At 44.4% G+C, this 22235-nt stretch overlaps 1 protein-coding gene across 1 annotated transcript; it reads right to left on the bottom strand.

The window, feature by feature from the left end:
• Positions 1-230: 230 nt before the first annotated feature.
• Positions 231-22033, bottom strand: fer1l4 (fer-1 like family member 4). Its single transcript, XM_058055632.2, has 49 exons — positions 21799-22033; positions 20926-20981; positions 19221-19309; positions 19050-19149; positions 18880-18968; positions 17449-17493; positions 17132-17308; positions 16983-17043; positions 16656-16787; positions 15693-15755; positions 15519-15603; positions 15296-15458; positions 15030-15210; positions 14758-14944; positions 14599-14678; positions 14351-14473; positions 14187-14271; positions 13993-14087; positions 13757-13865; positions 13482-13689; positions 13281-13413; positions 13111-13211; positions 12928-13015; positions 12157-12273; positions 11931-12083; positions 10986-11178; positions 10784-10908; positions 10531-10665; positions 8866-9039; positions 8685-8795; positions 8451-8612; positions 8191-8365; positions 8001-8113; positions 7786-7905; positions 7668-7716; positions 7505-7605; positions 5631-5765; positions 5446-5565; positions 5232-5359; positions 4984-5154; positions 4742-4896; positions 4489-4670; positions 3146-3231; positions 2913-3011; positions 2670-2787; positions 2406-2529; positions 1812-2095; positions 1636-1736; positions 231-526 (listed from the first exon to the last, which is right to left on the bottom strand). The coding sequence occupies exons 1-49, from the start codon at positions 21875-21877 to the stop codon at positions 346-348; spliced, it is 6141 nt and encodes a 2046-aa protein (XP_057911615.2). The 5' UTR covers positions 21878-22033; the 3' UTR covers positions 231-345.
• Positions 22034-22235: the final 202 nt, after the last annotated feature.

Genomic DNA, 22235 nt, shown 5'->3' with positions numbered 1-22235 from the left:
AATTCATAATAATGATTGTCTTCCTGCTTTACGACTACCGCATGCAGATGCGCGTGCGCGGTGCACAACAGTGTGCCTGTGTCGCGGAGGCGCGCAGTGCTGAACGAGCACAGAACTAGACCACCTAGATCGACACTCTATGACGCCGCATTCTAAAAATGTTAAAATAATCGACTATTGCACTTGTTTTCTGGCATATATCAAAGTATATTTATTACTTATTTACAAGTTTGTGCAAAATTCAGCATAAAACGTATGAAATATTACTCACTCCTATACTTCAACACATGCCAGGAAAAAAAAAGCCTGTCATGAAAACCTCATCATGAGGTCTCGACACCTTCTTCATCCTCTGATGAGGAGGCTGCTGATCTGCCCGGGTACCGTGTAGACCAGGAGGCCTAGGAAGAGAGTCACCACGACCAGGATGACCAGGGTCAGAATGAACTTCTTGAACTTCCCCCAGATGAGGAAGATGAAGGTCTTCATGGGGTTGACAAACCACGTGAAGGTGGTGGTGGGACGGCTAGAGAGAGTCAACGGGACAAGTTTAGTGTCAGCGCCACAACCAGTGGCGTCATTGGGCCTATTTTAGGGGGACTTTGTGAATAATTTGATATTTTTTATTAATTTTTTTTTTTTTTTTTTTTTTTATTTTACAAAAAAAATCTCTGACAAATTTCATATAATAGAGCAAAAGCAGGCTAATACTAGCTTACTACTACTAGTAGTAGTAATAATAATGATAGTAATAATAGGCAAATTAATAATATAATAATGATATTATGGCGAGTGATTAGCACGCAGACCTCACAGCTAGGAGACCAGGGTTCAATTCCACCCTCGGCCATCTCTGTGTGGAGTTTGCATGTTCTTCCCGTGCATGCGTGGGTTTTCTCCGGGTACTCCGGTTTCCTCCCACATTCCAAAAACATGCTAGGTTAATTAGCGACTCCAAATTGTCCATAGGTATGAATGTGAGTGTGAATGGTTGTTTGTCTATATGTGCCCTGTGATTGGCTGGCCACCAGTCCAGGGTGTAGAAGACAGCTGGGATAGGTGAAGCGCCATCTCCCCTTTCTCCTGTTTCCATGTAAACATATGTAAACAATTTTTTATGTTAAAACACGTCAAATGTTATTTTATCCTGAAACCACATTATGAAAAAAACATTATTTTTGCCTGAAAAATTCAAAAATACTTCCTGGAAAACAGATGGCTTTTCATTCATTTTCTGCCGCTTATCCTCACGAGGGGTGCTGGAGCCTATCCCAGTTGGCACATATAGACAAACAACCATTCACACTCACATTCATACCTATGGACAATTTGGAGTCGCTAATTAACCTAGCATGTTTTTGGAATGTGGGAGGAAACCGGAGTACCCGCAAAAAAAACCCACGCATGCACGGGGAGAACATGCAAACTCCACACAGAGATGGCCGAGGGTGGAATCGAACTCTGGTCCTCCTAGCTGTGAGGTCTGCGCGCTACCCACTCGACCGCCATGCCGCCCGCTTTAAGGATTCATTTATCTTATTTTGAAAGAAGAATTTGCATCAATGAATTGTGTGTGACCTCAGAGGTTGTGTATACAGAACAATTGATGTGTGTGTTGATGTTTGTGTGTCCTACTTTGGTTTGTCCAGAGGTTCTGGTTCTTTGCGTCCTCGTCCAACTGGATTAGCCTCAGCCTGCTCTAAAGTCACCAACTGGAGCTCCGCCTCCACCTTACCCTACACACAAACACACACACACACAGAATAAAGGTCCTGGTGTGAAAAAGCCCCCCCCCCCTATAGTGTTGTTACCATGAGTAGGTAGATGTTCCCGCTGCTGTCGGTGAACTGGACGTCCTCCTGCTTCATCTTGTTTTTCTTCTTCTTACTTTCCTTTTTCTTCTGGGCTGCTTGCTTCTCCTCCCTTTCAAAGTCCTCAGCTGTCTTCTGACGGGTCAGTGGCCACCAGCCCTTCATCTTCTTGGAGCGGAATATGGAGACCCGCGGGGTGGCACGGTCCTTGGCCATCTGGATCGTGCATTTACCGGCCGACTTTGCGGGGCGCACCATGTCGCTGAGGCGAAGCTCGATGGAGCCTGGAAGAGCGTGGATGAGAGGAGGATGGATCATCACGAATTGGGTATTTCGGTCCATCCATCCATCCATTTTGCTCTGCTTATCCGGGTCACGGGGGCAGCAGTCTTAGTAGGGAAGCCCAGACTTCCCGGTCCCCGGCCACCTCCTCCAGCTCCACCGGGAGGACACCAAGGCGTTCCCAGGCCAGCTGTGAGACATAATCCCTCCAGCGTGTCCTAGGTCTGCCCCCGGGGCCTTTTCCCGGCTGGGCATGCCCGGAACACCTCACCAGGGAGGTGAGGTGTTTGGGTACTTTCTATTATCTCTCACCCAGGAAGTCATTCGCCGAGATGCGGTCGTAGTCCCAGATCTGCAGCGTGAGGACCGCCGGCTGCCGAAACTCGGTCTCCTCCAAAGAAAATATGGACTCCTTCTTCTTGTAGACCACCTCTTTCTTCACGGTTATATCAAAAAAACACAACAAGGAGGACATGGACGACATATTTGGGAATGAATACAAAACCTCTGATTGGAAGAGGTCCACCAAGGTCCACCAAGGTCCACCAAGGTCTACTGCTGTATCTGTGTGTGTACCTCAGTGGGCAGGTAGTCAAAGCCAAAGACGAATCTCCAGTTGAAGTTTCCCTCCCCAGTCAGAGAGTTGAAGTGGACATCCGTCTCCTGCTTGTCTCCTTCCATTCCTTTAATCCATCTGAAAACAAAGAATCAGTAAACCCAAAAACCCCTGACCACCTGACCCGCCAGTCTTTGCATAATATATAATAATATATTTACTTGTGTTAGCGTAAATAATAGCGTGTTAGCATGTTGTCTCACCCTTTAACGTAGATGTCAGAAGACGGCACTCCGGTGAACGGGTTGACATCGTCCAGAAAAACATCGTCAGTGTTCCAGATGATGACACGCAGCTCGTACCTGTTACCATGGAAACAACAAGCTGAGCCAAAGATCCGGTTTAAGAAGGTTTTTAATGTTTGTTTCAATCCAATTCTCATATTGGAGGCTCATTAATTATGCAGCTGGAACTAATGTTGTGTGTGATGACCTACTGTAAAGGTAGGCGGGGCTTGATGTCAACAGTCGGTGGGGCTGGAACGTCAGTAGGAAACATGTCCACCCACATGTGAAGGTACCCCTGCACACGCACACACATGAACACAAAAAGTGTTTTTTGAAATTTGAATATTAGTCAATGACAATATTAATTCATTTTCTACCGCTTATCCTTACAAGGGTCTCGAGGGGTGCTGGAGCCTATCCCAGCTGTCTTCAGACGAGAGGCGGGGTACACCCTGGACTGGTGGCCAGCCAATCACAGGGCACATATAGACAAACAACCATTCACACTCACATTCATACCTATGGACAATTTGGAGTCGCTAATTAACCTAGCATGTTTTTGGAATGTGGGAAGAAACCGGAGAAAACTCACGCATACACGGGGAGAACATGCAAACTCCACATAGAGATGCCCGAGGGTGGGATTAAACTTGGGTCTCCTAGCTGTGAGGTCTGCACGCTAAACACTCGCTCACCGTGCAGCCCTCAATGATAATATTCATTCATTCATTTTCTACCGCTTTTCCTCACAAGGGTCGCAGGGGTGCTGGAGCCTATTCCAGCTGTCTTCAGGCGAGAGGCGGGGTACACCCTGGACTGGTGGCCAATCACAGGGCACATATAGACAAACAACCATTCACACTCACATTCATACCTATGGACAATTTGGAGTCGCTAATTAACCTAGCATGTTTTTGGAATGTGGGAAGAAACCGGAGAAAACTCACGCATACATGGGGAGAACATGCAAACTCCACACAAAGATGGCCGAGGGTGGGATTAAACTCGGGTCTGTGAGGTCTGCGCTCTAACCACTCGCCCACCGTGCAGCCCTCAATGACAATATAACTAAAATGCAGTTTTTAAATGGGACTTTTTATTATTAAGGGAGAACCAAAGTGTGTAAAAAAGTGATTGGCGCTCCTGGTTACGGAGATTAACTCATTATTAGTGTGGAAACGGTAACGTCTAGCTGAAACCAACTAGTGTCCTGCAGCAGGACAATGATCCAAAACACATAAGCGAGTCTGAAGACCTAGTCGAAGACCTGCCCTGAATCCTATTGAGATACTGCGTGATGATTTTAAATTGGGGGTTCATGCTCTCCAATATGGCTGAATTACAACAATTCTGCAAAGATAAGTGGGTCAAAATTTCTCCACAGCGCATTGCAAGTTAGCACAAAAACTTGATTGCAGTTGATGCTATAAGGGTGACTCAGGGTGACCAGTTAAGTTTAGGGGGCAATCACTTGTTTATACTACTGTACACACATGTTAGCTAAGATATGTTCATCTATGATTAAGTGATCATGACTTGTCACCGTGGTTACCTGCGGCAGTCCAGGTTTGTCCTGGTTCAGCAGGGATCTGATCTCCACATGCTCCGGCACAAGAGGGACAGCTCCGGGGATGAACTCGCTCATCTCCCCCCAGCGTCGTAACACGCTGAGGGCCGCGTGCTCCTCCATCTGCTCCTCCTCCTGAGGGGAGCGCTGGTTCTTCTTCAGCAGATCTTTCAACAAGAATGACACTAACTGATAATCTGTGTGCGGCTACTTCTGTCCGGCTGTGCCTCGGTGCTACCTTCAGGTACAGCATCTGATGGGATCTTGAAGATCTTGTTGAGGACCTTGACCTCAAACGGTCTGTATTCTGGAGACGGGATGCCGTTCTTCTTGCAGAGTTCTGACAAAATGACAGTTGGCTTCTTCGCATCGCGCCACGTGTTGTAGCCCTCGCTGGATGAAAGACAACGCAAAACTGACGTCTTCTAGTCTCGCTACTGATCCTGTTTGTACTGTAATTCCGGGGCTGGACTAACTGACGTGTGATAGCAAAGCGCCAGGCCGCAGCAAGCCCGATGGCGACTGTAGAAACGGTTCTCCAGGTCGACCCGAGTCTCTCCGATGATGTCATCAGAGCCCACTATGTCGTGGTCCAGCACCCTGATGAGCACCTCTGTCTCCAGTGGGAAGGACACAGTCAGTTCGAAGACCCTGCCGGACACAGCGAAGGTCAGTGAAGGTCAGTGAAGATCCCTTAGTGTAGGACAACCTAAGGACAAGACACAGACTCTCCAAAGACAGGGTTGAGCTGTTTAGGGATGTAGCGGTCTTTAGTGTCTTGAGTCTGTTGCCCGATTCGGACCACCAGGTATGGGTCTGCTTTTCCGTTTGGGTCTGTGGGAGTCAGATTGGTGCCCTGCAAGAAGAAGATCAGTGTCAAGAAAACAAAGAACAGTCCATGAAAGTGTTAAGTCAGTAGATGGTAAGAAAAGATGGCGGTACCTTGATGATGTAGATCCGCACCAGGACTTTGAAGGGCGAATTTTGGGGGATCCCTTTAGTGATCTCACACTTGGGGTCATCTTCATCATCTGAGTCTATTGGGTAGACCAGAAAGGAACCCTGTGGACACAAACTAGCTTTAGGACAAAAGTACTAACCGACAGTAAGTGCTCTGTGGATGCCACCTTGTATTTTCCCATCAGCCTCTCCTCTTCATCCTCGTCAGCATCCTCACTGTTTGCTCGGCCTTTAAAGAGCGGAAAGATCTGTAACCAGTCCTGAAACTGACTGAAATGTGACTCCAGATCACCTGCATACAGCTGAACACACAGATAAAGATGTACGGTATCAGTGGATCAATCTTACCGATTAGTAACCGCATGATACTTATAGGTTATCACATGGTTTGTCTGGTATCAGGGCCAGGTATCATGCACCCAAGTGTCAGTATCTGATACTGGCACGCGGGGGCATGATACTGGACCTGATACCAGGAAAACCATGTGATGATCTTATTATCACACACTACAGTATTAATTGGCCCTGTACCCTAGAAACCGCCCATGAATGATACTGTGTCAAAGCCCAGGGCAGTGATACTGATAAAATATAGAGTTTAACCATGTCCAGTATCAGCCCCCGTAGCTGTCCACTCAGAGCGCGCTGCTCTGGTATCGTGCTCGTGAAACAACCAATCAGAGAACAGCACACGAGTACTTAGTGCCTAGTGCTTCTCCAGTCACCAAAAAACTAGATTAATGGAACTTTAATTGTCAGACATTGATAAGATAAGACTGTTGATAAAATATTATTGTTGAAATATTTTTGCAATTATTGTGTTTACACTGTTTAGATATAATACATGTAATAAACTGAACATTGTCTTTTGATTAAATAGTATGTGATAATAAGATCATCACATGGTTTGTCTGGTATCAGGCCAGGTATCATGCCCCCAAGTGTCAGTATCAGCCCGAGACCGAAGGTGATAACCTATAATTATCACATACTATTTAATACTATTTAAACAGCAAAAATATTTCAACAATAATATTTTATCAACAGTCTTATCTCGTCAATGTCTGACAATTAAAGTTCCATTAATCATGTTTGGGTTTTTTGGTGACTGGAGAAGCACTAGGCACTAAGCACTCGTGCACTGTTCTCTGATTGGTTGTTTCACGGGCACGATACCAGAGCAGCGTGCTCTGAGTGGACAGCTACGGGGGTCTGATACTGGACATGGTTAAACTCTATATTTTATCAGTATCACTGCCCTGGGCTTTGACACAGTATCATTCATGGGCGGTTTCTAGGGTACAGGGCCAATTAATACTGTAGTATGTGATAATGGAAGTGATAGTAGTACAGGTTGCTGTGCTGCATGCATTGCAAGGTATACTAATGTCTTGTTCGTGAGATATATTGGACAAAAAGAGGTTCCCGAACACTGTATCGATCTCATTCGTTAGTTTATTTAGGTAACGTTTCGGTCCGTTTGACTTTCATCAGACATATTAGTTCAGCACTTTTAGTGCTAAAAGCAAGGTTCATAAAGACTGGATGAGTTTTATGTGAAAGATCAGTTCAGTTCATCAGAATCTGATTTTTTCTCCAAGGTTGAGCGGTCATGATTCTAAGGGTCTGTTCACACTTAATACGGGAGTCTGGTCCGGACCAAAACAAAAAAAAACTTGGTGTACACTTGGACTGTTCGGTTAAGGTTAACCCTTTTTTTTTGGCAGAGGCAAAATGATCCAGATAGGTTTAACGACTCCTGAGTTTACATGAAAAATCGATTTTTGTTTGGGTGCTTTCTGTTTCTATGCATCACATGGTTACGGTCGCGTTTGGTGATATTATATTCAGGGTTTTGGTTTGTTGGTGCGGTCGGTTTCCCCCTGAGACCTGAGATCTGTCAGGCGACCGATTTAATCTGATGGACCGTACTCACATTTGACCAAACGAACTGCACCAGCACAGCAAACTGACAAAGATTTGTTCAAACAAGCGTAAACTCATCCTGAGATAATCCACAGAGGAGACATTTAGCTCTGACCGTCAGTGTGGCTATCTTCTTGCGTTTCGGGGGATCAATCTGCACCACCACCGCGTCCACCTCAGCTTCTTCAGAGTCGGCGGTCGTGGCATGTTGGGCCTCTGATTTAACGTCAACAGTTCAGTTTATGTATACAATAATCTATTACTCCTTTAAAGTGTACCTCTTTCTGCTTGTTCTTCTTGCTCCTTCTTCTTCAGTTCCTCAGCAGCCTAAAGAAAAGACAAATTGGTTACCATGGTCATCATGGACAATGAAACATCTTATTCAAAATATCTCGCCTGTTTCTCCAACTCCTCCAGAGAAGCATAATATTTGGACCACCAGTCCAGCTCCTCGACTTCTGGTATGTCCTCCTCCAGCTCCTCCTGCTTCACTTCTGCTAGCTTCTTCAGAGGAGCCTGAAGGTGTCAGACGAGGTGTCAAAGAAAAATTCTGAAGACCAAATATTAGCTAACAAAGATGGACGCCTGTACGCAATGAGAACAACACACACATTGATCAGTTTGATGGCGTTGTTGGGAATCAATGATTCTTTGATTGACAGGTTGCTGAGGGTGATCTTCCTCAGGGTTTTCAGTGTGCTGGTCTTTCCTGGAGGCTTCTTCACTGAAGATACACACAAACATTTGCAAGAAAAATGTAATGAGTAACAAGATAAATCAAGTTGTGTCCTTATCCCCGACCTTTTGGTTTAGGCTCCTCCTCTTCCTCCTCTGTCTCCTCCCCTAGCTCTGGCGGGGCATAGTCCATGAGACTCTGGACAATGTGGGTCCCAACCAGGACCTGTCGACCGAAAGCTCTGTGCTCCACCACGAAGACCGTGAGGGGAGGATGGAGGTACGCCTGCTCCGGCAGCTTCTGTTTGGACCACATAAAGGTTGCAGAACACCTCGGTTTAGGTCTATTTGGTTCCGGAACATCATCAAGGAGAACATTAACGGACCACATTGAGGAAACGGCTCAGTTCCTTGAAGTTGGGATGTGCCTTGAAGTTCTCGATCTCTTCCGACTCTAACTGGCGTCCAGCACACTCCACCCTCACCATGGGGCGTTCTACCTCAAAGAGCTGCACTCGCTTCAGTTCCCGCAGACCCCAGAAGAGCACCTGAACGCATCACAAACCACACGGTGCTGCACTGATGAAACAAATGAAGGCCCAAATATGACTGAAGGTAACCTCAATTCTGAAGTTCCTCAGGACAGGTCGGACCCCCTGTGGTATGTCATAGGAACGCTGTTCTTCCAGGTAGGTCAGCTCCTGAGGGTCCACGCTGCTGGGCAGAGTGGGCTGCAAGGACGAGTCATGATGGATCACCACGGCAACATCAAAGCAAACATCAAACTGGTGCAAAGGTCACCTCTCCAAAGGAGGAATAGTCCAGCTCAATGAGCTCGAAGGCGGCGAGCAGCTCGCCTGCAGGGGTCCGCCCCATGCTGATGTCATAGAAACGGAGGCGGGGCTTCTGATAGAGCATGTCCACCGGTTTGAACTCAGGCTCGGCGTAAGCTCGGCCGAGAGGCTTTGGACTGCCCTGAGAGCACAAAGTCACATGTTTGCAGTGAAGACATCACTTCCTGAACACATCAAATCAAATCAACTTTATTTGTATAGCACTTTTCCTGCAAAGACAATTTCCACAATTAAAAGAAAAAAACAAAGAAACAAAAGAAAGCCCCTCCTTCCCACCCTCCATACTAGACCCATGCACACACACGCACACAGTAGGGAGACATGGCATGGCACTGAGGAACAAGGAAACGCCACCTTTGGGGCCGTCCACACTGGGAGGAGCTGCAGGCCGTGCCATCGGGCGACCAGCACCCGGGCCCCCCGACTCCGACAGACGGGCGGACCTCCACATTAAAGGGAGGAACCCCCAGCCGGCCGGGTCGAAGGGACCCAAGGATGGCACCCCCTCAGCAGCCCTGACACAGCACCCAGTGTGGAGGACCCCCCTGAGGAAACACTGGAGTTAAAAGCTGAAGACTAAGAGCATAAAATAGGACTAAAAAGATAAAAACAAAACACTGGAGTTAAAAGCTGAAGACCAAAAGAGCAAAAGAATAGGACTAAAAAGATAAAAACAAAACACTGGAGTTAAAAGCTGAAGACCAAGAGCATAAAATAGGACTAAAAAGATAAAAACATAACACTGGAGTTAAAAGCTGAAGACTAAGAACAAAAAAATAGGACTAACAAGATAAAAACAAGACACTGGAGTTAAAAGCCGAAGACTTAAGAGCATAAAATAGGACTAACAAGATAAAAACAAAACACTGGAGTTAAAAGCTGAAGACTAAGAGCATAAAATAGGACTAAAAAGATCAAAACATAACACTGGAGTTAAAAGCTGAAGACTAAGAGCAAAAAAATAGGACTAAAAAGATAAAAACATAACACTGGAGTTAAAAGCTGAAGACCAAAAGAGCAAAAAAATAGGACTAAAAAGATAAAAACATAACACTGGAGTTAAAAGCTGAAGACCAAGAGCATAAAATAGGACTAAAAAGATAAAAACATAACACTGGAGTTAAAAGCTGAAGACCAAGAGCATAAAATAGGACTAAAAAGATAAAAACATAACACTGGAGTTAAAAGCTGAAGACTAAGAACAAAAAAATAGGACTAAAAAGATAAAAACATAACACTGGAGTTAAAAGCTGAAGACTAAGAGCATAAAATAGGACTAAAAAGATAAAAACATAAGACAAGTTTAAAAATATGAGTTAAAAGCCTGATTAAAAAGGTGCGTCTTTAATCTTTTTTTTAAAAATATCAACAGTCTCCGCAGTCCTGAGGCCCTCCGGCAGGCTGTTCCACAGGTGGGGGCCATAGTGGCTAAATGCTGCCTCACCGTGGGTTTTAGTTCTGGGTTTTGGTATAGTTAAAAGGCCAGTGCCGGAGGACCGCAGGGTCCGAGGGGGTTGATATGGTAAAAGCAGATTAGATAAATACAAAGGGGGAAATCCGTTAAGATATTTAAAAACCAGTAAGAGAATCTTAAATGGAGGAAGAGCGATACCAGGGCGTCATAGTCGTAGATGTGGATGATGACCAGGGGAGGGTCTTGTTGAAGGTCTGCCATTGTTCCCTCCAGCAGCACGCGGTCGAACAACAGACACTCGGACCATGCCGGAGAGAGTGTGTCTAGTGACACCTGAACACACACACACACACACACACACACACACACACACATTTGACCTGAAAATTGTTTACATATGCAAAAATAAAAAGCAAAATAGGAATGGATTATGTCTGGTGTGTTTGGTCACCTTGGTGAGCTGACACTGTGTGGAGAAGAGGACCTTGGCGAAGGGATCCGATAGGCCGTCATCATCCGCCGCCAATAAGCCACGTGCTTGGTACATGTGACATCGCAGCTGGAAGTACCTGCTATCTGCAGAGGAGAACTTAGCTTTGAAGTCTGCAGCAATTATCCAGTATGAAGAGGTCTTCATCTTCATCTGGACTCACCCTGACAGGACAGACTAACAGGGAGCTTCCTCCTGGTCCCTGTGGAGATCACGGGCATCTCCTCGTGTTCATCGTAGATTGGTACAAACTCTTCCGGAAGTGACTTAATGGCGTCTTTACTGTACTTGGCCTGTCCCAGCCACAGGTAGACCTCCAGCTTGGCGAAGAGCTCACTTGTTGAGCTTCCTGGAGACTGGAAAAAATAGTTTGTCTTGTTCAAGTTCAAAATTCAAACACACTTTATTTATCCCCCAGGGGCAATTTAAAGGACAAAGAGAGCAGCAAATAGAATAAAAATGTAAGAAGCAGACAAGGACAAGTCAAAGAGCAGACACTACTGAACACACGCATACCTAAAAGAATAAAAAGTAATTATTATTATATTATATAATAATATAATAATAAAATAATATAATAATTTCATTCATTTTCTACCGCTTTTTAAATATTTATTATTTATTTATAATTATTTATATAATAATTTATATATATATAATATAAAAATAATATATTATATTATTATTATAATTCGTATAATTATTTTTTTTTAAGTATAACAAGCTAAAGGGAGGTTGTGCGAAATCTGGATAGGGAGGGGTCCAAGTTCAGAAGCTGGACTGCTGTAGAGACAAAGGTAGCACACGTACCTAAAAGAATAAATAGTAATTATTATTATATTATGATATATCATACTAATTATAAAATAATATAAAAATCTAAATACAATTATAATTTATATATAAATATTTATTATTTATGTATAATTCTTTATATATATATAATATAAAAATAATATATTATTATTATAATTTGTATAATTCTTATTTTTTTAAGTATAACAAGCTAAATGGAGGTTGTGCGAAATCTGGATAGGGAGGGTGTGACGTCTATAATACAACTCATTGACTTTTACAACGTTGGTGTCATTTAGTTCTCGGGACAGACCTTCATGTAGAGTGTCGTGACCCGACCGCAATCCCGTCCCTTCTGGTCCTCAACCAATGAGAAGACAATGGAGTGGGCGGGGATCCTGACGTAGGCCAATCGCTTGCTTCCACTCAGTAACCACAAAAAGGCATCTGGGATGGTGTTTTGGGGCTGGTAGAAGGTTATGAGGAGAAGTCAAAGCTACGTCCGACATGATAGCGTGATTGTCCGTATGACCTCTGACCTCTTTTGCCAAGTGTCGAAGTTTGGACAGGAGTTTCCTTACGCCCATGAGTTGTTGTTTGAGTGACCGCCTGGTGATCCTCTGCCTGGCTCTCATTGCCTGTCTGGCCACCGCCACCTGGAGGTCATGTGATCATATACAGCAGAGGTCTCAAACTTGCGGCCCGCGGGCCAAATGCGGCCCACAAGTCGCGAATTTGAGGCCCCCACCTTAATACGAAAGTTTAATGTTAGTGCAGCCCGGAAATGACAGATGGAACTGAGTACGATGCTAACTTGCTAATTGGGTCAAATTATTAAGTTTCATTAATGTTCATGTTAAAGGTTAAATAACTGTTAATACTGTACATTTGAATCTGAAAAAAATAATTTCTCTACCAACTGTATGTGGTTTCTTGCGTTTTTTTTTATTTGCTGTTTTATTATTTTACTTATTTATTACTGATTGATTTATTTTCTTTATTCTTAATTTGTTTATTTATTTTTTCAGCTTATTTTGTGCATAGAGATTTTTTTTAGATATTTGAGAACAGTGGAATGTTTTCTTGTGGAAAACCGGAACCAAAGCACTGAAAAAAGTGTAGGGTATAGCAGAAGCAAAAACATTGAAGATAGTTTTTTTATTGATTTTTATTGATTTTTTTTTCTGTTTTTTATAAATGTGTTTTGGTTTTTTTGGGGGAAATCTAATGCGGCCCGGCTTCACCTAAATTGAGTTTGAGACCCCTGATAAACAGTATATAAACAAACACAAGGACGAATGAAGACTCACCAAATTCTTCTTAATGAACTCCTTCCTGCGTGCGTCCAGATTGTTGGGACGAAATTGCGACCGTCGGTCTGAGAACAGTCGGAACTGTCTTCAGAGGGGTCAAAAGTGAAAATAAAAAATAAAAAGAGTGCGAGACAAAAAAGACAAAAACACACAAGAAGCTTTCTGGAGGAGGATGCTGACTTGCAGGAAGTGATCAGCTCCAGCAGGACGTGGAGCAGAAGCTTCTTCACGTTGCTCTTTGGCCTCCTCTGGAGACGCACCACCTCATCCAAGCCAATCTCCTAAAGGTGAGCCCAAATGCCATTTTAACACATTCCTAACATCTTCCTCCCCTTCAAAACTGCTCTCACCAGCCGATCGGCCATCTTGCTGATCCAGTTAGCCTGGTACAGACGAAAACTGTGGTCATCAAATTGACACCAGACAAACAGACATGGCTTATGTTTCTCAGCGGGGGCCTGGAGAGGGATGTACTGGAATGACCTGGCACACGGATAATATTCCGGCTTTTCAGTTTGTGCTTTGGCACTCAAAAATCATCAAGGACTTACCTGTCATACTCGGTGGGCTCCGGCCTCATCGGGTGAGACAACGATCTGTTCTCAGGTTCAGGACTCAGCACCTCCTCCTTGTCCAGCTCCTCCTCGGTCTCCAGAAGACTTTGGCCCTCCTCGCTGAGATCTTCCCTGCTTCTTCTCAACTCCTCTCTGCTCTGACTCTTGTTGGATCTTCCAACCTTCACCACCTTGCCATAGTTTCCTGATGTAGGATTTGCTCTGTTATATCTTATTATGTTATGTTTCTTAGACCCAGAGTGTACTTTTACCGATGGAGAGTTCAAAGGTTACTGGTCTGGTGCCTACAGATGGATCCATCATGGTGACTTCAAACAGAGATGTAAACAGGAGAAAGTCTTCTCTCTCACCCAGAAAACCCTACAAGTAAAAAGTCAGTCAAACGGTATCAACTTGCATCGGTGGTGTACCTCAAAGCTCCGTCCTCTGACCCCATTTTAATGCGGTACTCCAATATTTTTATTGACATTCAAATGTTTTATTTGACCTCCGGCAGCGGGTGGATTTCCTCAATTTCCACAGCAACAGACTCCGGCACCTCAACTCCTGCCTCCCCTGACTCGTCAGGCGACCTGCTGGAAGCTACACAAATTTAAACAGGAAGACCACACCGTGAACTATGGCAGCCATTATGGAGTAAAGGAGCTTCATGACTTCATTCTGGAGAATTCTCACACTAACCTTCTTTCTTCTTCTTCGTCTTCTCCTTCTCCTTCTTGCTGCCTCTCTTCTTCCTCAGTGCGAACCTTCCCAGAGTTCCTTTCACCTTTGAGAAAAAAAATGATATGTGAGCACCATGATTCCCTGAAAAGGTTCTGCCTATTAGACCAGCACATGGATACTACCAATGGCAACGTGGAGCTTGTGTCAGTGGAGACAGCAGACGGCGAGGAATAAATCTCTACAGAGAGCGCAAGGAGGATTCTACCACGGTAGAAGATTCCTTCTCCAAGGCCCTGGTTCAATGCCTAGAGAAGTCAGTGAAGCTTAGTCTGGATTCATTCATTTTAAATCAGGATTTAATTAGTTCTCAGTTTTATTTGATATCATCAGAGCCAAATCCCAAACCATTGATAAGAAACCTGGCACAGACCTGGTGGACATCTCCAAGTGTGGAGTTTCGAGGAGAACCATACAGGTTAACCCAGCATGGTCCAAAGGTGGGATTAAAGCCTTTGAACAAAGACATTCCCAACTTGAGGTAAACTGTCAAAGAGCACAGTGATCTCCATGCAGACTATTTAGGTCATACCATTCCTGGTAGGGTCCGAAATCTGCTTCAGGTCCAGGAAATGTGTTGCCAAAGCGATATCACCCATCTTGGTGTCATCAAGGACCTGGACTCTGATTCTCTGGGCCAGTGGAGGGAACTGCTCAATGAAGGAGATCTCCTCGTTCCAAACGGGCCAGCTGGTGGCGCTAGCGACTGACGTCTCCCCCTTGGAATATCACAGAGGGTTCTATCAGCTACGATTCTGTACCTGAATCTTGTTTCTTTGTGGTACCTCCAGTTACAAAATCTACCTGTTGCCCAGAAAAGGTCACTTGGACGTAAGGGTCAATGAAGACTGTTCGATCGGTGACCTTGGACATTTTGGCCATCAGCCCTGAGTCCATAGTGGGAAGACCTTCTGCTTTGTAGATGCGGACACGAAACCGAGCCCAGGGGCGCTCTGAGGGTATACCGCGAGGAAGCATCAGGTTCCTGGACCAAAAAGTATAACCAAGATGTCATGCGGGGTACATTGTTGCAATCTACAGCAAAAGGTGAAATAATGGTGATGACTGACTTCTCCACATCCTCGCTGGCGGTGGGTGTGGCCGGGGGCAGGCTGGGGCTGAGAGCCTCGCCCTTCACCAGCACACTGACAGTGGCCTTAACGTAACCTTTAACCCCTGACCTGGTGTCAGCCGGGTCGGTGAGAGGAGCCCATTTCTGGTAGAAGCGGTGGTCTGAAGAAGAGGTCAGAGGTCATTGAGGACAGACCAATGAATTGATGGGAGTGCCGCTACCTGGCTGGCTGAACACGGTGGAGATGTCAATCTTGAAGGTTCCGATGTGTGTCATCAGAAAGGCCAGCGTCCGCCGGTGGAACACCTGCAGAGGGACAAGGTAGGGTGTCCATTGTGGTCACGTCCATATTGCTGTCTGTCACCATGGAAACAACAGTGGAACGTAGAACTGACCTTTATCTCAATTACTTTGTCAAAGAGGATGTCTGGAGTCTCCTGGAACTCAAACTGGAAGTTCTGGAAGAGGTATTTATAGGACTTTATATGGATGTTTTTGTTTTTTTTAGCACTTGTAATGATGAAGACATTAAACATTAACAGCTTGATTTGGCATAAGTTGATTCATGGGCACGTTACTTTAAAAAAGTAATTAGTTATAGTTACTGCTCAAAAAAGTAACTGAGTTACTCCACTACAAAAGTAGCAGTAACAGTAAAGAGTTTGAGTTGCTCACACAAGATGTGGACAAAGTTTTTTTCGGGGACATAATGTACATTTTACCTTTGACATCAACGAGGTTAAAGTAGTGTGTGTACTTCCGTTTGGCAAACGCTGTTTGGAAGTGCTCAAAACACCCGCCCACCCAAGTTCTCTGATTGGCTGAAAACGCAATCTTACTTAACCTTAGCCAATCATCATTAGTAATGTGCTCTAAACACCCGCCCACTTAAGTTCTCTGATTGGCAAAAGACGCAATCTTACTAAACCTTAGCCAATCCTCATTGGTTATGTGCTCTAAACACCCGCCCACTCAAGTTCTCTGATTAACTGAAGACACACTACGCTGCAAATTAGTTATGAAGTCGGTGATATATTTTTAGGCGGCTTCAGTAGCGGGGTGTCGAAAACGGTAACGGCGTTATACTGACAGTAAAAGTAATTAGTTAGATTACCCGTTAATGAAAAAAAAGTAAAGGCGTTACTAACGTTATTTTAAACGCCTTTATTTCCATCACTGTTGAGTGGGGCGCACACATGACGTCATGCCAAAGCGACTGTTGTGTTTACCAAGAGTTACAGTGTTTGCACATGTGCAGTGTTAGTGAGTGTAAAGATTGACACTCCTTAATGCGATAAAAATATCCCATACTGTACTGACTTTTAATGGTGGTACATGTTCCATAGTGTGTTTTATACCTCGTTGTAGAAGGGACAGTTAGTGGACTTCTGAGTGGTGGTGTTTTTCTTCTGCTCTCCCACTCGGACGAAGACTGCAGGATTGATGTTGACTCCAGCCAGCTTCTGAGCTTCCAGAATGTTGATGTTTACCTGCAGACACACGAACGCACCATATTATTGCCTGACGTTTATGTTCCAAAAATGCTTTTACTATTGTCATTCAGGTTGGCGTGTTTTTTTTTAATATTTTACTGCTTTGACACCTTTAGGATTAAATAAGATCGACTTCTTTCGACTCCTTTTCAGAGATGTTAAACTATGGAAGTGATTTAAACGTGCTCTCACCTGGAAGTTCTGAACTCTGGGTGTCGCTGTAACAACATGCCTGGAGAGAGGCCTGCTACGACTACACACACACACACACACACACACACACACCATTGAGTGTTTCATTAACTAAAGGTTACGTTAACTAAGTAGTTGAACTAGCAGACCTCATCAAAGGAGTGAAGATGAGGTCAGATGCCTCCAAGTCGTCATCTTCATCATCATCATCATCATCATCATAGTTTTCATCATCATCATCGCCACCCACGGACTGAATGAGGTTCCGTCCCAGACGACGAGCCTCTCTCTCCAGCTCTCTTTCCGACTGACTCAGAATCTGCAGGCTTAAAAATACAGTAAATATATAATATATATATTTCCATGAAGACAAGCTGCATGTGTGAGAATAAAAACATTGTATTCACTTTCATAATCATGGAAGCGTGTTTGGTAACTTGAGTATGTTGGAAATGGACGGTCTCACCTGTCCGGCTCTGCAAATCCTTCATTCATGATGACCAGCGACAAACTAAAGAGGAGACATTAAACTCAGGATGAGGGTCACCTCAAATCAGTTGAACACAGACCTCCACCAAGGCAAAACAATCCTAAGTATGTCAGTCTGACTCCGTCCCTACATACACTTTCCTTCTTATTTTCACAAAGGTTACAGGGGTATGCTGGAGCCTACCCCAACTGACACTCAATCGCAGGGCACATTAAGTCAAATCATTCACACTCACATTCATACCTATGGACAATTTGGAGTCGCTAATTAACTTAGCATGTTTTTGGAATGCGGGAGGAAACCGGAGTACCCGGAGAAAACCCACGCATGCACGGGAAGAACATGCAAACTCCACACAGAGATGACCGAGGGGGGAATCGAATCCGGGAATCGAACCCAGGTCTCGTGCAGCCTCATTCCTCATACATTCATTCATTCATTCATTTTCTACCGCTTATCCTCACAAGGGTCGCGGGGGTGCTGGGGGTGAGAGGCAAAGTATACTCTGGACTGGTGGCCAGCCAATCACAGGGCACATATAGACAAACAACCATTCACACTCACATTCATACCTATGGACAATTTGGAGTCGCCAATTAACCTAGCATGTTTTTGGAATGTGGGAGGAAACCGTAGAAAACCCACGCATGCATGGGGAAAACATGCAAACTCCACAAAGAGATGACCGAGGGTGGAATTGAACTCGGGTCTCCGAGCTGTGAGGCCTGCGCACTAACCACTCAATCACCGTGCAGCCTCATACCTCATACATTCATTCATTTTCTATCCCTTATCCTCAAGAGGGTCGCAGGAGGAATCGAACCCGGGAATTGAACCTGGGAATCGAACCCGGGTCTCGTGCAGCCTCATTCCTCATACAGTGAAGTGAAAATACATTCATTTTCTACCGCTTATCCTCATGAGGGTCGCGGGGATGCTGGAGCCTATCCCAGCTGTCTTTGGTCGAGAGGCGGGGTACACCCTGGACTGGTGGCCAGCCAATCACAGGGCACATATAGACAAACAACCATTCACACTCACATTCATACCTATGGACAATTTGGAGTTGCTAATTAACCTAGCATGTTTTTGGAATGTGGGAGGAAACCAAAGTACCCGGAGAAAACCCACGCATGCACAGGGAAACATGCAAACTCCACACAGAGATGGACGAGGGTGGAATTGAACTCGGGTCTCCTAGCTGTGAGGCCTACTTACTAACCACACATCCACCGCGCAGCCTCATACAGTGAAGTAAAAATACATTTCTTGATCAATACCTACCAACATTGGTGTAACTATTTGTTGTAAAGTACCACTTCCAATGTGATACCACAATTGATTTTGTTAGCGTGCGCCGCTACCAAATGTACCGTGAAGGCCAAGGGAAATTTGATTTATTCGTACTCATCCTTTTGCTCCACAAAGTCTTGACCCTCCCATCCTCCTGCCGCACCCTCCACTGGATGGTAGCGAATGTCTAACTCGGTGTAGATCTACACAAACACAACACAGCCATCATCAGCCAATCACACTTACCTGTGCTATCAAAAGACAGTGAGAACATGTCTGCTTACATCCGTGAGGAGATGGTTGGCATCAGTGAGCGGTTCCCGTAGTAAAAGCCTCCCTGATGTAACAATATGCTCCAGACCCACAACCAGCTTGCCCAGAAGTCTACACACATTTTTTTGTCACATTTGACCAGAATGTGCACGAGTGTGTGTGTGTGTGTGTGTGTGTGTTACCGGTTGGAGAAGACTTTACTAAAGTTGTAAACTCTGATGGTCAACACTTCATTTCGAATCACTTTTCCATAGTGAGGCCAACGAAAGAACTGCGCACACACACACACACACACACATATATCACACCTGAAGAGTAAAATTGCGTTCAATGCCACAATTTATTTACATGTCCACATCCGGTTTGACGCTCGGACACACATTCGTTTAAGAAGACGTTCAGTTAATGTTGAGCCACAAGCTACAAAAAAAACATTGATCAGAAATGGACAAAGAAAAGGGTATTTGGAATGCTAAGTGCTAAGTTCAAACCCCTGGCGGGTTTACCTACTGCCTACAAGTTGAACTGTCAAGGGAGTACGTTGAGTCTCAAACGCCACTTGCCACAAAAGAATGACATTTGAGAATGTGCTGGTATTTTTTATTGTCATTTATATGGCAGGCACATTAGCATACATGTGTTTTTCTATTTACCAGCCGTCTCGTCATAGTCAAAAACATCTACAATATTTGGAGGGCTTGTGTTTCAAAGGCGGGGCCGCACAGTCAGGCGATCGGGTTCGATTCTCCGCTTGGTGTCTCTGTGTGGAGTTTGCATGTTCTCCCTGTGAATGCGTGGGTTTTCTCCGGGTACTATGGACACCACAAGATGTGAAGTTTTGATTTAGTTTAGTTTTATTTAGTTATGTATATGTATAAGAGTTATCCTTTTTAAAATGATTAAAACACTGTACAGTTAATAAACATTAAGCGTCTGTGTGGAGTTTGCATGTTCTCCCCGTGCATGCGTGGCTTTTCTCCAGGTACTATGGACACCACACGATGTGAAGTTTTGATTTAGTTTAGTTTTATTTAGTTATGTATATGTATAAGAGTTATGCTTTTTAAAATGATTAAACTACTGTACAGTTAATAAATATTAAGCGTCTGTGTGGAGTTTGCATGTTCTCTCCGTGCATGCATGGGTTTTCTCCGGGTACTCCGGTTTCCTCCCACATTCCAAAAACATGCTAGGTTAATTAGCGACTCCAAATTGTCCATAGGTATGAATGTGAGTGTGAATGGTTGTTTGTCTATACGTTTAGGTTATAGCTGAAAAAGCATTCATTCATTTCAGTCATTTTCTACCGCTTATCCTCACAAGGGATGCTGGAGCCTATCCCAGCTGTCTTCGAGCGAGAGGCGGGGTACACCCTGGACTGGTGGCCAGCCAATCACAGGGCACATATAGACAATTAACCTAGCATGTTTTTGGAATGTGGGAGGAAACCGGAGTACCCGGAGAAAACCCACGCATGCATGGGGAGAACATGCAAACTCCACACAGAGATGGTCGAGGTGGGAATCGAACCCGGGAATTGAACCTGGGAATCAAACCCATAGCCGAGGGTGGGATTGAACTCGGTTGTGAGGTCCACTCGACCGCCGTGCAGCCGCTGACAAAGCAAGTTAGTGTTATTAACGATGAATTTATTTCATTTTTTAGAACGTGCCAAATAATCATAAAAAAGACTCCCCTGCTGTATAATTATTATGCTCAGATAGAAGAGTAGAGGCATGAACATGACGTGTGTGTGTGTGTTGAAGGAGAGGTTGTGTTATAAGGGTGGCGCATTTTCCTATCAGCTTCATTAAAAATACTTTACACACACAGTAGGTCTACCAGTGACATCATCACTGCTTTGATTGGTCTGAGTAGTTGACTGACCTCGTTAAACACGGCCACGCCCTCGCTGTGCACCACTCTGGTTTTTTGGGTGAAACCTGGAGGATGGACAAACAAACATGTTACTATAGCAACAGTAATCATCTAATCCCCGACCTCGGAGGAGGTCCTCCAGGTCAGTGTTAATGTTGACATTAAGAAGGGTGGCAATACTGGGAATGTTGGCATTGATCCGATACCAGGTAAACACAGGCCCAGTATTCCTGATACGGATACTTTTGTTGCATTTGGAGACAAATGGGAATGCTATTTCTGTCAAATCTCCTCGTCCTTTCTCTGTCCTGAGTTGGCAAGGAAGCCGCATGTTGACCGATGATCCTTGTTTTGTTGGGTTAATAATTATTATTTACATTTCTGTACCTGCTAATTAAAACTAAACGATTTATAAGGATTGTACGATTCTGATCAAATTTTTAAAGACCAGTTAAAAAATGCACCATTGATGCTGAGGATGGACAATAAAACAGTCATTTGAAACTTCGCTAAAGATTCTAAGGGTTATGGGACAAAAACGTCATGTGGTAGACCCAAACAAATTCCACCAGCCGTGAGCCGGAAGATCCGATTGGCTATTCCTTCAAATTAAAACAGCCGATTTTGGAAATCCAAGGAAATACAGCTGGAAAAGGTGCAGATTCTGGAAGATCTAGAAAGCTTTTTGTTGCGTAGCTGCTCTATAGGAGACCACAACTCAATACAAAGGGCTGAAAATGGTTGTGTGCAATACATAGTTCACTCCTTTTACATTTTGAAGTTCCAACACTGAAAAAACGTAAATTCTTGCTAATTTTCAAATGGTCTTAAAACTCTACCAGGAGTATTTGACTGTGTGGTTTTAGTAAAAAAATATCTGACCTCGGAAGGAGAGCTCCACTCTTCTGGGGCCTTGTCCCGGCAAGTTGGAGACCTTCCTCACGTTGATGCTGATGGACATGATGGGTAGGATTAAGATGAGCCTGCCGCGTCTACATGGCACAAGCGTGAAGGCCTCAGCATCTGCTCATAAACTGCAGTAGAGCTTCCTGTGAGGGAGGTACTTGTATGTCTAATGTAATGTTTGACAAAGCAAATGTAGTTGTTCAACTAGTTTGCTCCTTAGACTAGACACACACACACACACACACACACACAGTACAAACACGACATTGAGCTGGTGAACCCCCAAAAAGCTTACTTCCATCCCCGTGCCACGCCCTGTTTGAAGTTTCATGCATTTTAACTTTGATGGGAGGAAAAAAAATATATATTTTCAAATGTTGACAGTTATGCAAACAAGACACAGGTTGAAAACA

This window comes from Doryrhamphus excisus, linkage group LG18, assembly GCF_037039965.1.
Source record: "Doryrhamphus excisus strain RoL-2023G ecotype Guam linkage group LG18, RoL_Dexc_Guam_v1.1, whole genome shotgun sequence".
In the NCBI taxonomy this organism is placed as follows: Eukaryota; Metazoa; Chordata; class Actinopteri; order Syngnathiformes; family Syngnathidae; genus Doryrhamphus; species Doryrhamphus excisus.
Note: the sequence above shows the minus strand (reverse complement) of the source record. Positions and strands in the feature narration are given on the sequence as shown.